The following is a 14518-nucleotide window of genomic DNA, read 5'->3' as shown; positions in this document are numbered from 1 at the left end:
AGTTCCTCTTCTGGGCCTGGCCAGTTCCATCTCCCTCTGACCACCAGCCCCTTCTCAGTTCTCCCCTCTACAACCTCTTAAGTTTTTCTTAAGGATTCAGGGATGGCCTTATTGCGCATGGCCTCGTGCTAGGTGCCCAGTTTCAGAGAGACCTCAGAGGGTCAAACTGGGATCCAGTCGTTTCTTCCCAAGACCTCTGCCCTTGGAAAAGGAGGTGTGACCTCAGGGAGTGGGAGACCAGGGAGAGGAGCTGTGGAAACAGCCACAGGATCTTAGAGCCCTTGGAACTTCGGAAACTCCTATTCCAGGCCTGCTGGCTACAGGTGGGAAACGGAGGCCCTGGGCGGGAGGTAATGTGCCAAGGTCAAATGTTGGGCGGTGCCTGCCGGCGGAAGCCAGGCTTTAGGGGCTATGTTGGGAGTGATGTGTGCTCCCCAGTGCTGTGAACTCAGTTCTTAAGATTGCAGGGGTTTATGTCTGCGGAGGGGTCGCCCCCGGGGTCTCTTGAGGGGAGGGGAGGCTAAAAGCAAGGTGGGGGGAGGGAATGTGGGGATTGTGGGACTGGAGGGCCGTGCCCCCACCCCCAGCGATGGGTGGGACGCCCGGAGAAGGGGCTGGCAGGCTGCTGCGGGGGCGCGCGCGGGGGCCGGCCGGCCGGGGCGGGGTGAGTCACCGCCGCCCGCTCCCATTGTGCGGCCCGGCGGCGGCGGGGCGGCGGGGCGGCGGGGCTGCGGAGCCGAGCGCGGGAGGTGGAGCCGCGGGCTGCGGGCTCCGGCGCCTGCGTCCCCAGCTCGCCTGGCTCGCCTCCGCCGTGGGCGCTCCGCGACTGCCTGGCCCTGCGCGGCGACAGGCCCCGGAGAGAAAGCGGGAGGGAGATGGGGCGCGCAGGCCGGCGCGGGTCCCGCAGGCTCCAGAGCCCCGAGGTACCGCAGGGCGGGGCGGGGCGGGGCGCGGCACACGGACCGGGGCGGGCCCCTGGGTGTCCCGGGCTTGGCAGGGCCTGGGCGCTCGGGCTCCTGGAGGGGGAGAGGACCGGGAGGGGGAGAGGACCTGACCCTGCTTTTCTCCCCAGGACTCTCCACTAGGTCCCCGCAGCGCCCCCTTCTTCTCACCCGGGTCGCGGGTCCCTCAGTGAGCGAGAGCCCCCCAAGCGCCTCCCCGGCCATGGCCAACGGAGTGATCCCGCCGCCCGGGGGCGCCTCCCCCCTCCCCCAGGTGACTGACGCGTCCGGATGGGGGATGAGGAGGGGAGAGACCCTAAGGAGGAGAGGGGCGCCCTCTGGCTGACCCTGGGACACCCCTGCTCCATCTTGGGCCGAATGGAGAAAGAGGGGGTCTTTTGCTATTTTTTCGGATCTGTTGCCCCGCCTCTCCAAGCCTTGGGAGCTGGGGCGCTGGTCCCAGCTTGGGGGCCTGGAAGAGGAGGCCTTAGAAGATGGAGCCTGCTGGTCCCCGCCCCTCTTCCACCCAGGGTTGGAGTTGCGGGTGTGGGGCGCTCCTGGGTCCAGGGTCCTTAGGTGAGCTGTCTGAGCCCGCAGGTCCGGGTGCCCTTGGAGGAGCCCCCTCTGAGTCCAGACGTGGAGGAGGAGGATGATGACTTGGGCAAGACCTTGGCTGTGAGCAGGTTTGGGGATCTCATCAGCAAGCCCCCCGCCTGGGACCCCGAGAAGCCCAGCCGCAGCTACAGCGAGCGGGACTTTGAGTGTGGGTAGCCTGGGGACCCCTAGTGTGGCCGCCCTCACCACCATCACCTCATTGCCACCATCACCGTGCTCACACTGGCTTGGTCACCCAGTGCCATCATGTGCTGGACTCTGTGCTGGACGCTGTGCTGGGCCACCATGCCATGTTAAGTCATCCTGCTCACTCACCATCGCCTGCTCGCCTGTCAGGGAAGCCGGTCCCAGTCGCAGGGGAGATGTAGGGACATGGGCCAGAGGCCTCCCTTAGTGACCCTTGTCTTCCCCAAGGCTCTGCCACACCCCTGGCCCTCCTCTCTCCGCCTCGTCATCTCCCGACCTGAGTTCTCTGACTACTTCTCCTTCTTTGCTGCATCGTGTCCTCCCATTCCCACCACCCCCTCTTTCATGCCCCCCTCCGTTATTCCTGGCCCCCCACTCTACTAGGCCTCACCAATGACAGGACTTGGACACAGGTGTTAGGGGGAGTCTGGCTCTGGAGGAAGGACTAAGGTGCCCTTGCTTGAGGCCTTGAGCTAGAATAAGGTGTGTGTCCCTAGGGTGGTGTGGGGTCCCCTTCTGCTGTGGGGGTCCCAACTGGCTCTCCTGCCCCCGCAGTTCACCGGCACACATCCCATCACACCCACCACCCGCTCTCGGTGCGCCTGCCTCCACCCCACAAGCTGCGGCGAGTGCCCCCCTCCTCTGCCAGGCAAAGCAGGAGAAAGAAGAAGGAGAAAACCTCTGCTGCTCCCTCCGAGGGGACCCCTCCCATCCAGGAGGAGGGGGCAACCGGGGTGGAGGAGGAAGAGGAAGAGGAGGAGGAAGAAGAAGAAGGGGAATACGAGGCAGAGCCTGTGGAGCCTCTACCCGCAGGGTCCCCACAGAAAGCGAAGGTAGGGGTCTGGCCCTGAGGGAGGGCTGGCTGCTTAGGGCGGAGTGAGAGAGGAGGCCTCGCCAGGCTGAGAGGCTGAGTTGGGGCAGGGCCCAGGACATGTCTGCTTCGTCCACAGTTCTCCATTGGAAGTGATGAGGACAACAGTCCCGGCCTCCCCGGGAGGGCTGTCTTCACCAAGCCCTTGTCCTCGGCGGACGCTCACCCGGACAAGAGCCCCCGGCACTCGGTCAGGTACTGGCCTCCAGCCCAGCTCAGAGGAGATCCCAAGCTGCTTCCTGATCCTGGGGAGTGTGTCCACCTCTGACCCCAGAGAGGAGAGGAGGGGGGCAGAGGAGGCACGGAGGGGTGCCCCTGTCTGTCCGCATGATTGGCAAGGAGGAGAGAGTCAGAGGCTAAGAGGGAGAGTCCTCCAGGAGAGAGAGTGTCAGCATGAAGAGGAGGGTGGGGATCGGGAGGAAGGGGGACCAGCATGATGGGGGCAGTAAGGTGGAGGTGAGCTTTCTTCTCTGCCCAGGAGGAGCCTGTGTCTAGTGCCCAGGGGGGCACTCCAGGCCCTGCCCCAAGTTGGAGGCCAAGGAACCCCCGATCCTGGTCTATCTCCACGGTGGTTTTCTGTCATCCAAGGCTGCCTGTTGCCTCCTCAGCTCCCCCAGTCCCCGGGCCCGGGCCCCCCGAGTCACAGGAGAGAAGAGCCGGCCCTGGAGCCCGTCGGCCAGCTATGACCTGCGGGAGCGGCTATGCCCAGGCAGTGCCCTGGGCAGCCTGGGTGGCCCAGAGCAGCAGGTGCCCACTGACGAGGCGGAGGCTCAGATGTTGGGCTCTGCAGACCTGGACGACATGAAGAGTGAGTGACACCCCGTGGCAGCCCCCATGGCCCCCTCCCATGAGCACTGGGCCTGTGAGGGACCTTGAAGAGGCTCTGTGTTCTCCCCACTCAGTGACGGCGAGCTCACCACCTCTGTTTCCAGAGCGGAGATTTCCCTTCATGACACTTCTGCCCTTCTGCCCCGATTCGGTCCTCTGAGTCACCCCTGCAATAGGGCCGCCCCCCTTCCACATGATGTCTGGAGATATCAGCATACCCCCCTCCTCTTCTCAGGGCAGACTCTTTTCACCCTTTCAAACCAGCCCCCTGGGTCCGAGCCACTCTGCCAGGCCCTGCTTCTCCCTCTATCAAGGGCTCACCTCCTCGCTCCTGACCCACCACCCTTGGCCTGGCCTGGCTGTGATCTCGGCACATTCTTTCCATCTTATCAGTCCCTGGTTTCTGTGCCACCTGTCATCACCCACGGGGCTCTGTGCCCAGGCCAGAGGCATCACTGACCCCGCCTTCCTCCCCTTAGGACAGTGTGTGGGCGGGGGCGGGGAGGAGGGCTTTGAGCTCAATACGTCATGGAAAGTTGCCAGGACCTGAGGACAGGGACAGGAACAATCCGATGGCAGCAGCAGTGTTGCTGGCGGGCTGGGGAGGGTCAGAGGGAGGGCGTGTTTACAGATCCAGGGTGGGGGCTTAAAGCAGCCGGGAGCAGCCCTGGGGACCTGGGAGTTGGAGTTGAGAGGCCCGGCCATCTCGGGCTCTGGTTGGACAGAGACCACTCCTGTCCAGGCTCCCATCTCTCAGGAGAGCCGGGGCTTTGGGGGGACAGGGCTGAGGCCACAGCCAATGTCGGGAATGACGAGCCAGCTGGAGCTCACAGAGCCCAACGGGGCACTGAGCTCCGGGCCCTGGGATGCCGAGGGCCTGGGCCCCTGGAGGGCTCCAGCTCAAAGCCCTCGAGACTCGCTGGCCTCAGAGGACTTAGAGATGTTTGTGCGGGACCTTGAGGACTGTGACCCGTGGGAGTCTACCAGGGACCAGCTGAGCCCCATGGCAGGGGGACCAGCTTGTGAGTAAACGGCTGCTGGCCTTCCACCAGCTGCTGGCCTGGAAGGGGCAGGTGGGGAGGAAGGGAGAGAACATCTGTCTGAATCTGCCCGGCCGAGGACCTGCGGGGTTAGTTAGACCTGGGTGCCGAGAGAGGCTCAGGGACAGTGCTGGGGGCTTGGGGCCTGGCGGCGTCATGTGGGTCCTGGCACTCCGAGTGAGAGGCAGTGGCCGTGGTGGGGCTGCGGCCTGAGTCGGGATCTGCCTTGTTACTGTGGCTTGGCTAGTGGTCCTCTGTGTGACTTTGGGCTAGTGCCTCCTCCGCTCTGGGCCTCAGTCTCCTATCTATGAAGTAGCCACATTGACAAGGTGGTCCTGTTGGCATGGCCCCTGGGTGACTGTGGTGCCCACCAGTGGGCTGGCTGGGCAGAGCAGGGAGCTAGAGGGGCTGGCCATGGCCCTGAGGCCCGGAGCTAGACCCTTGGGACTGCCGAGCCCACCTTCTCCGCAGGCCACCGCCTGGAAGACAACCCTGGCATGCGGCGGCACCTGGTGAAGAAGCCATCTCGAACACAGGGCGGGAGGGGCAGCCCCGGTGGCCTGGCCCCCATCCTGCGCAGGAAGAAGAAGAAGAAGAAGCTAGACCGGAGGCCTCATGAGGTACAGGACCCGGGCGTGGGCCATCAGCTTCCTCTTCCCTCTGCTCCCAGAGCCTCCCCTTCCCTTACTTCCCGCCGTGCCCTGGCACTGGGTCCCATCCGGTGGCCCCCAGGCCCTCATCCTTGGTGCCTGCCCCAGGTGTTTGTGGAGCTGAACGAGCTGATGCTGGACCGCAGCCAGGAGCCCCACTGGCGGGAGACGGCGCGCTGGATCAAGTTTGAGGAGGACGTGGAGGAAGAGACAGAGCGCTGGGGGAAGCCCCACGTGGCCTCGCTCTCCTTCCGCAGCCTCCTGGAGCTCAGGAGGACCATCGCCCATGGTAGGGCCCTGCAGGCCTGGCCCTGGGCTGCATGCCCTCTTCACAGACTGCAGAGCCTGTGCCAGGCTGCCCACCTCCCGAGACTCCTCCCTGGAGTCCTGGGCCCAGGCACGATCTGGCTGCCACCCTGGGGATGTGGAGTCCAACTGCCTGCCCAGCTGTCAGCTGTGAGGGGTGGGGTGCTGCCCCTGGTACCTGGCACTGTACCTTGGCATAGTCGACCCCCCTCCCTGGGTGAAGAGGGGCCATGCCCTCATTCCGTGCTCCGTTTTCACGACCATCTCTCTGGCTGGGCTATGGCCACATGGAGCAGTGTATCTGCCTGGGGGTGGGGTGCTTGGCTCCCCCAGCGTGTTTGCCTGCCCTGGGGGAGCAAGGCCGCTGGGGCGGGTTTTCCCTATCTGATAGGACCGTGTCCCCTCCTCTGACTGTGCCCCCAGGTGCCACCCTCCTGGACCTGGAGCAGACCACTCTGCCGGGCATCGCGCATCTTGTGGTGGAGACCATGATTGTGTCTGACCAGATCCGGCCAGAGGACAGGGCCAGCGTCCTGCGCACGCTGCTACTAAAGCACAGGTGCGGGGGGAGGGGGTGCCCGGGAGGGGGCCTCCTGGTTCAGCTGTCTCTACAGGAGCAGACTCTCCTGTGGGGCTTCCGGCCTCTGCTTGAGCACCCAAGTGAGGGGGAGCTGGTTCCTGACCCATCCTTGGACAGCACTACCCATTAGAAAGTTCTTTCCTACATTGAGGCAGAGGGATAGGGGCCCTGTCCCTCCGTTTCTCACTTCCTCATCACCTCAGTCGCCAAGATCCTCTCCTCCTCACTACCTCCCCCTTCGCTCTTTCCCCAGCCACCCCAATGATGACAAGGACAGTGGCTTTTTCCCCCGAAACACATCCAGCTCCAGTGTGAACTCGGTCATGGGGAATCACCACCCCACCCCCAGTCATGGCCCCGATGGGGCAGTGCCCACCATGGCCGATGACCTGGGGGAGCCAGCCCCACTCTGGCCTCACGACCCTGATGCCAAGGAGGTCAGTCGCCTTTCCTCTGCCCTGGGTTGGGGAACTGAGAGGGTTTCTAGTTTCCAAAGAGGCCCCTGAGTGGGTCAGGAAGGTGGGATGCCTGGCGTCATGCTGGGCATGTGGGCGGATCTTTAGGGAGAATCCACGAGGGACCCCTACTCTGGAGAAACAGGAGGTTTAAATGGGATGATGTGGCAGACCCAGGGGCGCCATTTAAACAAGAGAAGGCTGAGGTGGTTGTGGGGGGCTTGGAGGAGGGGTCCGGATTCTGGGCTGGTCCCCTCCTGATGTGAGGCACATCACCCGTAGTCCTTCCCCTGGCTGGGGTGGGAGGAAGCAGGGTGGGAGATCCAGGGGTGGGCGGGCAGAGTCCAGGGCTGGAGCAAGGGAAGGGAGGGCCTGCCACGGCCTCCGGTCTGGGTCCCAGCCCTATTCCAGTTCTGCGTCCTCAGAAGCCCCTCCATATGTCTGGGGGAGACAGTCACCGGGGGAAAAGCCTGAAGCTGCTGGAGAAGATCCCCGAAGATGCTGAGGCCACTGTGGTGCTTGTGGGTAAGGAGGGACGGGCGCTGGGGGCAGCGGCAGGGGCAGGGGCGTGGGCTCCGTGCCGGTCTTGAGCTCTGTGCCTCTTCCATCCCCACCTGGGCCCCACCTGCCCCTCCCACCTCATCCCCAGCCTTTTCTTCCCCAGTCCTCTGCCTGCGTCCCTTCCAGTTTTCGGCTACCTTGGATGACTGCTAGGCCATCTAGCACCTTTGTGAGAATTAGAGAAAAGCACCCCTTAATTTCCATCTGTTGATAAATTGTGGCAAAATGGACAAACATATACATGAATAAGTCTCCTTTAGAATGGGGCTTCTCTCTTCAGTGCACACCTGCCCCATCGCACATGATGTTCCCGAGACACCCCCTCCGGGCTGCCTTGCCCGCGCCCCTGTGCCCAGCGCCCCGTGCCGTCTCTCCCCAGGCTGTGTGCCTTTCCTGGAGCAGCCAGCGGCAGCCTTTGTGCGGTTGAGTGAGGCGGTGCTCTTGGAGTCTGTGCTTGAGGTCCCCGTGCCGGTTCGCTTCCTTTTCGTGATGCTCGGGCCCCGCCACACCAGCACTGACTATCACGAGCTGGGGCGCTCCATCGCTACCCTCATGTCTGACAAGGTTGGTCCTCCGGCCCATGGGCTGGGCACTCCAGGCCTGTCCCCTGGGCCCTCCTTGTTCTGTCCCTCTCACTGCCCCCGGGGACCATGGGTGCAGGGGTGCAAGAGGCCCTCCTGGGTGGAGCAGCGCTTTGGAGAGTGGAGAGGCTGTTGGCCGAGGGGAGAGAGGGAGCCCTCTGAGCTGGGGCTGTGGGAGGGAAGGTGGGACGGGGAGAAGCAGCCCAGACCTCCGGGTTTTGGATGTGACATGGACTTGAAGGGCCTGGCTACGTTGGTCTTTGCTGTGGCCTCTCCGGGGCTTGGCTAGGAGAGGGATGTTCAAAATACTTCCCAACCTGCAGGACGTGGGCACTGTCCGGGCAGAATGGTCTTGGAGGCCTCTGCAGTGCCAGGTGTTACCCTGTAGTTGTTGGATTGTGGGAAAGTCTGGAGGCTCCCAGGGGAATAGAGGGCCCTGGGAGGGGGCAGTGCTGAGGGCTGTGGCTTGCCGGCCAGCCGGGCCTGTGAGTCAGAATTTTGACAACTGGACTGGACCTGGGTATGTGGCGGAACGTCCTAACCCCTCTCCCCGAAGCCCCGTGCCGGGGCCCCCGGTCAGCTCAGCCCCTGCTTTCCTGCCCCCAGCTGTTTCACGAGGCTGCCTACCAGGCTGACGACCGGCAGGACCTCCTGAGCGCCATCAGCGAGTTCCTGGACGGCAGCATTGTGATCCCCCCGTCGGAGGTGGAGGGCCGCGACCTGCTGCGCTCCGTGGCCGCCTTCCAGCGGGAGCTGCTGAGGAAGCGGCGGGAGCGAGAGCAGAACAAAGTGGAGATGACCACCCGGGGAGGCTACGTGGCCCCTGGGAAAGGTCAGACCCTTTGGGACCCAGAGGCTCCCATGCTCCCCCACACAGCTAAGTCCATGACCTCAGCTCCGTCCTGATTCCCAGAATCCCAAACCCTGACCCAGGCCTCTGCCCATGGGCGAGGCCGGGAAGGATGGAGGGGTGGTCTGTGTTCCAGCAGCCCCTTGTTCCCCAGGACTGTCGCTGGAATTGGGGAGCTCTGAGGTGACCCCTGAAGACGACCCCCTGCGGCGGACCGGCTCGGTGTTTGGGGGACTTGTCCGGGACGTGAAGCGCCGCTACCCGCACTACCCCAGTGACCTGCGGGACGCTCTGCACTACCAGTGTGTGGCCGCCGTGCTCTTCATCTACTTCGCTGCCCTCAGCCCTGCCATCACCTTCGGGGGGCTGCTAGGTGAGGCGGAGGGGTGGGGGCTCAGTGCCAACTCCAAGGTTTCTGGGACAGGGTGCCCCAGTGATCACTTTAGGGGCTTATGGGTGAGAGGAGATAGTCGTCAGTGTGGCCATCCTGAGCTGCTGGGTCAGGGGATTCCAGAGTTCACTTTGGGGGGGGGCTATAAAGATCACCTTGGAGAGCTGGTGGTGAAGGGGCAGGAGGTATGGGCTTAGTAAGGGGGCCCTATGTACTGTTCTGGGGGGCTGCTCCATTCTTGTTGGGTCCCCAGGTTAGGTTAAGCTAGATAAGGAAGAGGGGCCAGGGAGGAGCCAGGCAGGGCCGTCCCACTGACCCTTGCCCTCCCCAGGGGAGAAGACCGAAGGGCTGATGGGAGTGTCTGAGCTGATCGTGTCCACGGCTGTGCTTGGAGTCCTCTTTTCTCTGCTGGGGGCCCAACCGCTGCTTGTGGTTGGCTTCTCAGGGCCACTGCTGGTCTTCGAAGAAGCCTTCTTCAAGGTGACAGCCCTCCCTGCTGCTCCCCAGGGATCACCTGCTCCTCCCCTGGCCCCTCAGCCCAGGTGACAGGTCCCTGCTGGGTCCCCCTCCTCTCCCTTGGAGTTACCCCCCACCCCGCCCCACTCCCTACCTCATGGGGCCCTGATGTTCAGGGCAGACTGCTGTGGGTAACCACTCCTCCCTCCTGGCCACCAGTTCTGCCAATCCCATGACCTGGAGTACCTCACCGGCCGGGTGTGGGTTGGCCTCTGGCTGGTGGTCTTTGTTCTTGCTCTGGTGGCCGCTGAGGGCAGCTTCCTGGTCCGCTACATCTCGCCTTTCACCCAGGAGATCTTCGCTTTCCTCATTTCTTTCATTTTCATCTATGAGACCTTCTACAAGCTCTACAAGGTAGAGGTCCAGAGCGGGGTTGGGGGCAGGGCAGGTATAGATGGGGGTGGGCAGCATCCTGGCAAGAGGAGCATGGGAGGTGGTGGCATGGAGATTGGGGGCAGAGGGCTCAAAGAGGGGGGCTCTGTTGTGTGTGGGCGTGGGGGGTTGGGGACACCCTGGGGTAGGTCTGAGCTGAAGGGGAAGGAATCAGACCCATAGGGTATTGGTCAGAACGCCAGGGTTCACCCGCACAGGTGTGTGAAGGTCACTAACGCTAAGGGCTGGGTGTCCTTGGGTCACCTTTGCAGAGTGCGTGTGTGTGTCTGATGTAGCTGGATGTTGTGTGTTACTGTTGCCTGGTCAGGTAGGTGAGGGAACAGCCTTCTCCCTCGCAGCTGATGGAATCAGCGTCACCTGCCCAGGTGAGCACTAGGGCAGCCTTGTAACCCACATAGGTGTTCACGGAGCACCCACTGCTGCCATTCTACCCCCCTGAGGGGGCACTGGAGCCTAGGCTGGACCTGAATGGGAGTGCTCTGCCCGCCACTGAGGGGCCACCAGGCCCGAGGAACCAGCCCAACACGGCCCTGCTGTCCCTCATCCTCATGCTTGGGACCTTCCTCATCGCCTTCTTCCTGCGCAAGTTCAGGAACAGCCGCTTCCTGGGGGGCAAGGTACATGGCTTCCAGAGTGGGGCCCGTGGAGCCCCTGGGGGACTCTCCGTTCCTGCTGTCACTGCCAGGCCCCACTCCAGAGCGGGGCTGCCCCCCTCTCCTGGTCAATCCCTGACGTGGCCCCAGCCCATCAGAGCCTCAGAGAAGTCTACTCAGAAGAGGAATGCCACCTGGGCTGGCTGGCACTCATGGGGTTTAAAGGGACAGGTTGGGGAACTTCCTGAACCAGCTCAGACCCAAGAGAGTCAGGGGTAATAAGCCCTTGTGAGTCTCCAGCCCTCACCCCCACCTCTGCTCCCTTCTCCTAAGGCTCGCCGCATCATCGGGGATTTCGGCATCCCCATCTCCATTCTGGTGATGGTCCTGGTGGATTACTCCATTACAGACACCTACACACAGGCGAGTGAGCCCGACCTCTCTGGCAGCTGGTTCTCACCCCTGGCCTGAGCGGCAGTTAGATTAGGGCTGGAACCCAGCTTTCCTGGTGGAATGGCAGTGACCTGCTGGGGTCACACTAGACGGATGAGCTGGCGGTTCAGAAGCAGCCATGTGGTCCCACTGGGGAGGCCACCCAGCAGCCTAAGGCTGTGTGTGACCCGTAGGCAAGACCTGGAGGAGCAGGTATGGGGCTGGGCAGAATGACAGGTGCCCCCCAGCAGGTTTCCTGGCAGCTCTGGGGATCTGGGAGAAGGTATGTCATGTCTCTGCCCTATACCGGACCCTTGTAGGGACAGCAACTTTGGAGGGTGCAAAACTAATTTCCTTCAAACCAGTTCACACCCAATTCCCTGGAGCCCCGGTACTGGGGACACACGGCTTTGCGGGAGCAGTTGCTGCATGGTTCCGAGCATGGGGAGGCAGTGTCCCTGAACCCTGTCTTCCTTCTGGCCTCGCAGAAGCTGACAGTGCCCACGGGGCTCTCGGTGACCTCCCCCCATAAGCGCACGTGGTTCATCCCGCCTCTGGGCAGTGCCCGTCCTTTCCCGCCTTGGATGATGGTGGCAGCTGCTGTCCCCGCCCTGCTGGTCCTCATCCTGATCTTCATGGAGACACAGATCACTGCGTGAGAGGGCGGGGGGCCCTGGGCGCATGAGTGCGGATGGTGGGATTGGCAGCAAAGGGGACAGTTTTTTGCCTGTGGTGCTCGGCCGGGCCATCTGTCTGGTGCCACCGGCATTTGCAGGGTGGCACTTGACAGTTCCCAGAACGCTCTGGCAGTATGTTCTCTCACCCAGTGACGCTCACATGATCTCAATTTGGTTAAGTCACAATAATGTGGTGAGATCTGGCATCTGGCTTTTATGGTATTTTAAACATCCACAGTGTAAGGAATTTGGCTCAGATTTGCTTAAATGTGAGAACTTTAATTTGGGAACTTGAAAGAGGAAGCTGGCAGATCCTGGGAGAGCTCTTCTCTGCTCCCACGACTACCCTGCCCTGCTGTGCGCGCCTGGCCCGGCTGCTGGCCCACTCACCCCCACTTCGTTCTCTGTAGGCTCATTGTCAGCCAGAAGGCACGGAGGCTGCTCAAAGGCTCCGGCTTCCACCTGGACCTGCTTCTGATCGGCTCCCTGGGGGGTCTCTGTGGGCTGTTTGGGTTACCCTGGCTCACGGCTGCCACTGTCCGCTCAGTCACCCACGTTAATGCACTGACTGTCATGCGCACCGCCATCGCGCCTGGAGACAAGCCCCAGATCCAGGAGGTGCGGGAGCAGCGGGTCACTGGCGTGCTCATCTCCAGCCTTGTGGGTGAGAGCGCCCACCTTGCAAGGCCTGGCCCCACTCCCTAGACTTCCCTTCTTGGACCCCAAGGTCTTAAATCAGCTCTCCCCTCTGGGTTTGGGCCAGGTCCCTTCTGACTCTCCAAATGTGGCCTGTCTAGCCCCTGCCCTGCCTGCCAGCCCTGCTTCCTGACCCCCATGAGCCCTTTTTCCTCATGCCCTTTCCTGGTTCTCTTTCCTGCTCCATCTTCTCTTGTTCGTGGTGATGAGGCCCAGCCGGTCAGTTAGATGGTCTGTGCCCCCTCCCCACCAGGTCCGTCTGTCCTCACAGCGCTGTCTGAGGGGTCAGGTAGGTCTGTGTCTCCTCCTCCAGGCCTGTCCATCGTCATGGGGGCTGTGCTGCGCCAGATCCCGTTGGCTGTGCTCTTTGGGATTTTCCTGTACATGGGAGTCACGTCACTGTCTGGCATCCAGCTGTCCCAGCGGCTGTTGCTCATCTTCATGCCAGCAAAACACCATCCCGAGCAGCCCTATGTGACCAAGGTACGGCCAGGAAGCATAGAGGTGGGGAGCTGGGTGATGGTGAGGGTGTCCAGGGGATCCCTGGGCTGGACATGGACAGGACAGGATGACTATGAAGATATATTGGGACCTGGGGAGCCAACTCCCCAGAGATGTGGGTGGGAGTGTGGTGAGACCTGACGCCTGTTCCCAGGTGAAGACGTGGCGGATGCACCTGTTCACCTGCATCCAGCTGGGCTGCATCGCACTGCTCTGGGTGGTCAAGTCCACGGCGGCCTCGCTCGCCTTTCCCTTCCTGCTGTTGCTCACGGTGCCTCTGAGGCGTTGCCTTCTGCCCCGGATTTTCCAGGACAGAGAGCTGCAGGCGGTAAGGGACTGTGCTTGGGGCAGGGTCAGTGTGGATGGGGCCTGGGTTCCAACCTCTGTTGCACCGTCTGACAGCTGTGTGACTGACACAGGTAACCTAACCTGAACTCTTACTTTCATCTATATAAGGGCTAATAGAAGATCCTACCTTATACGGTTGCTGTGAGGCTTAAACACTAATCCAGGTGAAGTACTGAGTACGATGGTTTGGTGTGAAGTAAGCACAAGGCTGCTGCAGACAGCTGTGCAGGCTGTACATTGAACAGAGAAGCGCATAGCTGAGGGGCGGGTGGGGGCGGGGCAGTGCTGAAATCCATCTGAGCCCTATTTTTGCCCTCTAGAGGAAGGGGCATCTTTTTGCAAATCATCCACCCAGACATGGTCTGCGGAGGTCGACCGCAAGAGCTAGCTAGGAGTGGCCCCAAGAAAGTGCTTCACATATGGTAGCTGCTATCATTGGTATTGTTATTAGGAGCTGTCACCGGAGGGGGTGGTGACCTGAAGGCTTTGGCCCATGGGAAGTGCTTCAATCTGGGGCCACAGCCCCTGCAAACTGCGAGGCTTGGGAAGGTCTGGGAGCAGCGAGGGCTGCTGGCTGGGGAGGAGCTGGGGAACTGGGGGGCGCCACTTGGCTTCCTTGCCTCTTCTGACCTTCCGCTCCTTCTGCAGCTGGACTCGGAAGATGCGGAACCAAACTTCGACGAGGATGGCCAGGATGAGTACAACGAGCTGCACATGCCTGTGTGATCCTCCGACACGGTGACCCTGAGAGACCCCCCGACGTCTTAGTGACTGATACCTGGGCCCCTGTCAGAGCCCAGCCCCAGGGCGGGCGGGCTCCTCGTGACCCAAAGACGTGCCTGGAACCACTACTGATGCCACGGCCAGAGGGGCCCTGACTGTGCCCGAGGCTCTGACCTTATCTCACCAGGCCCCTTCACAGACCTGCAGAGGCTTTGAGCTCATTATAACCACACCCCTTGTCTTGTGTCTGCTTCACTTTCTTGGTTCCATGTCTGGTTTCTCAGGTCATAGTTATCCATCTGGAATTGGAAGAATTGGGAGAATTCTATATTCAGGGTCATCAAAACCTGAGAAGAGGTTTGAGGCAAGGACAGAATTCTTGGTTGAAAGGGAGAGAATCAAGACCACAGAAGGTCAGAGCTGGGCTTTAGCATCACCCCCTTGAGGCCCCTCAGGTGCAGCCCAGGAGGAGCCGGGAGGCTCAAGGTCTGGCTCAAGGTCACATGCTTAAATCCTGCCCCTGTTTGGGAGGGGTGGGTGGGGGAAGGGAGAAGGTGGTGGTTGCTTTGCTTTAGCCGCTAGGGAAATCAGAGCTTGCCCAAGGGCTGTGGAGCTACAGAAGGGAATGTAAAAACGTTTATCTTCTTTTCTTGATTCCTGGCATTCAGAGGAGCAGGGACAGTAGCCCAATCCCCCAGACGCCAGGATGGTGCTGGATTTGGGGTCCCTTGACCATTTTAGATCCTCTCGGATTAAAAGAGAGGCAGTTCTGGGATTCCTGAGT

General features: G+C 61.9%; 1 protein-coding gene across 5 annotated transcripts; it reads left to right on the top strand.

Moving 5' to 3' along the window:
* Nucleotides 1–304: 304 nt before the first annotated feature.
* SLC4A3 (solute carrier family 4 member 3) lies at nt 305–13980 on the top strand. 5 transcript variants are annotated; one of them, XM_054723114.1, is made up of 23 exons: nt 305–323; nt 1073–1215; nt 1539–1704; nt 2298–2575; nt 2693–2808; nt 3222–3421; nt 4953–5101; nt 5240–5420; nt 5861–5996; nt 6271–6454; nt 6898–6997; nt 7413–7597; nt 8221–8446; nt 8619–8837; nt 9187–9335; nt 9531–9725; nt 10163–10381; nt 10691–10780; nt 11278–11444; nt 11877–12130; nt 12476–12645; nt 12818–12991; nt 13660–13980. In XM_054723114.1, exons 2-23 carry the CDS (start codon nt 1165–1167, stop codon nt 13735–13737), a joined length of 3687 nt encoding a protein of 1228 aa, XP_054579089.1. In that variant the 5' UTR covers nt 305–323; nt 1073–1164; the 3' UTR covers nt 13738–13980. The 5 variants fall into 5 exon arrangements, with proteins under 5 accessions (XP_054579089.1, XP_054579090.1, XP_008143340.2 ...); XM_008145118.3 differs by lacking the exon at nt 305–323 and adding an exon at nt 880–923; XM_054723115.1 differs by lacking the exons at nt 305–323; nt 1073–1215 and adding an exon at nt 715–923.
* Nucleotides 13981–14518: the final 538 nt, after the last annotated feature.

This window comes from Eptesicus fuscus, chromosome 11, assembly GCF_027574615.1.
Source record: "Eptesicus fuscus isolate TK198812 chromosome 11, DD_ASM_mEF_20220401, whole genome shotgun sequence".
Taxonomy (NCBI): Eukaryota; Metazoa; Chordata; class Mammalia; order Chiroptera; family Vespertilionidae; genus Eptesicus; species Eptesicus fuscus.
This window is presented reverse-complemented; position numbering and strand designations above follow the sequence as displayed.

Excerpts from the sequence above, each read along its gene's own strand:
- SLC4A3 (XM_054723114.1), top strand. The coding sequence starts at position 1,165 with ATGGCCAACGGAGTGATCCCGCCGCCCGGGGGCGCCTCCCCCCTCCCC. Across the intron at positions 5,997-6,270 it reads ACGCTGCTACTAAAGCACAG|CCACCCCAATGATGACAAGG; the intron begins GTGCGGGGGGAG and ends CTCTTTCCCCAG. Across the intron at positions 9,336-9,530 it reads TCGAAGAAGCCTTCTTCAAG|TTCTGCCAATCCCATGACCT; the intron begins GTGACAGCCCTC and ends CCTGGCCACCAG.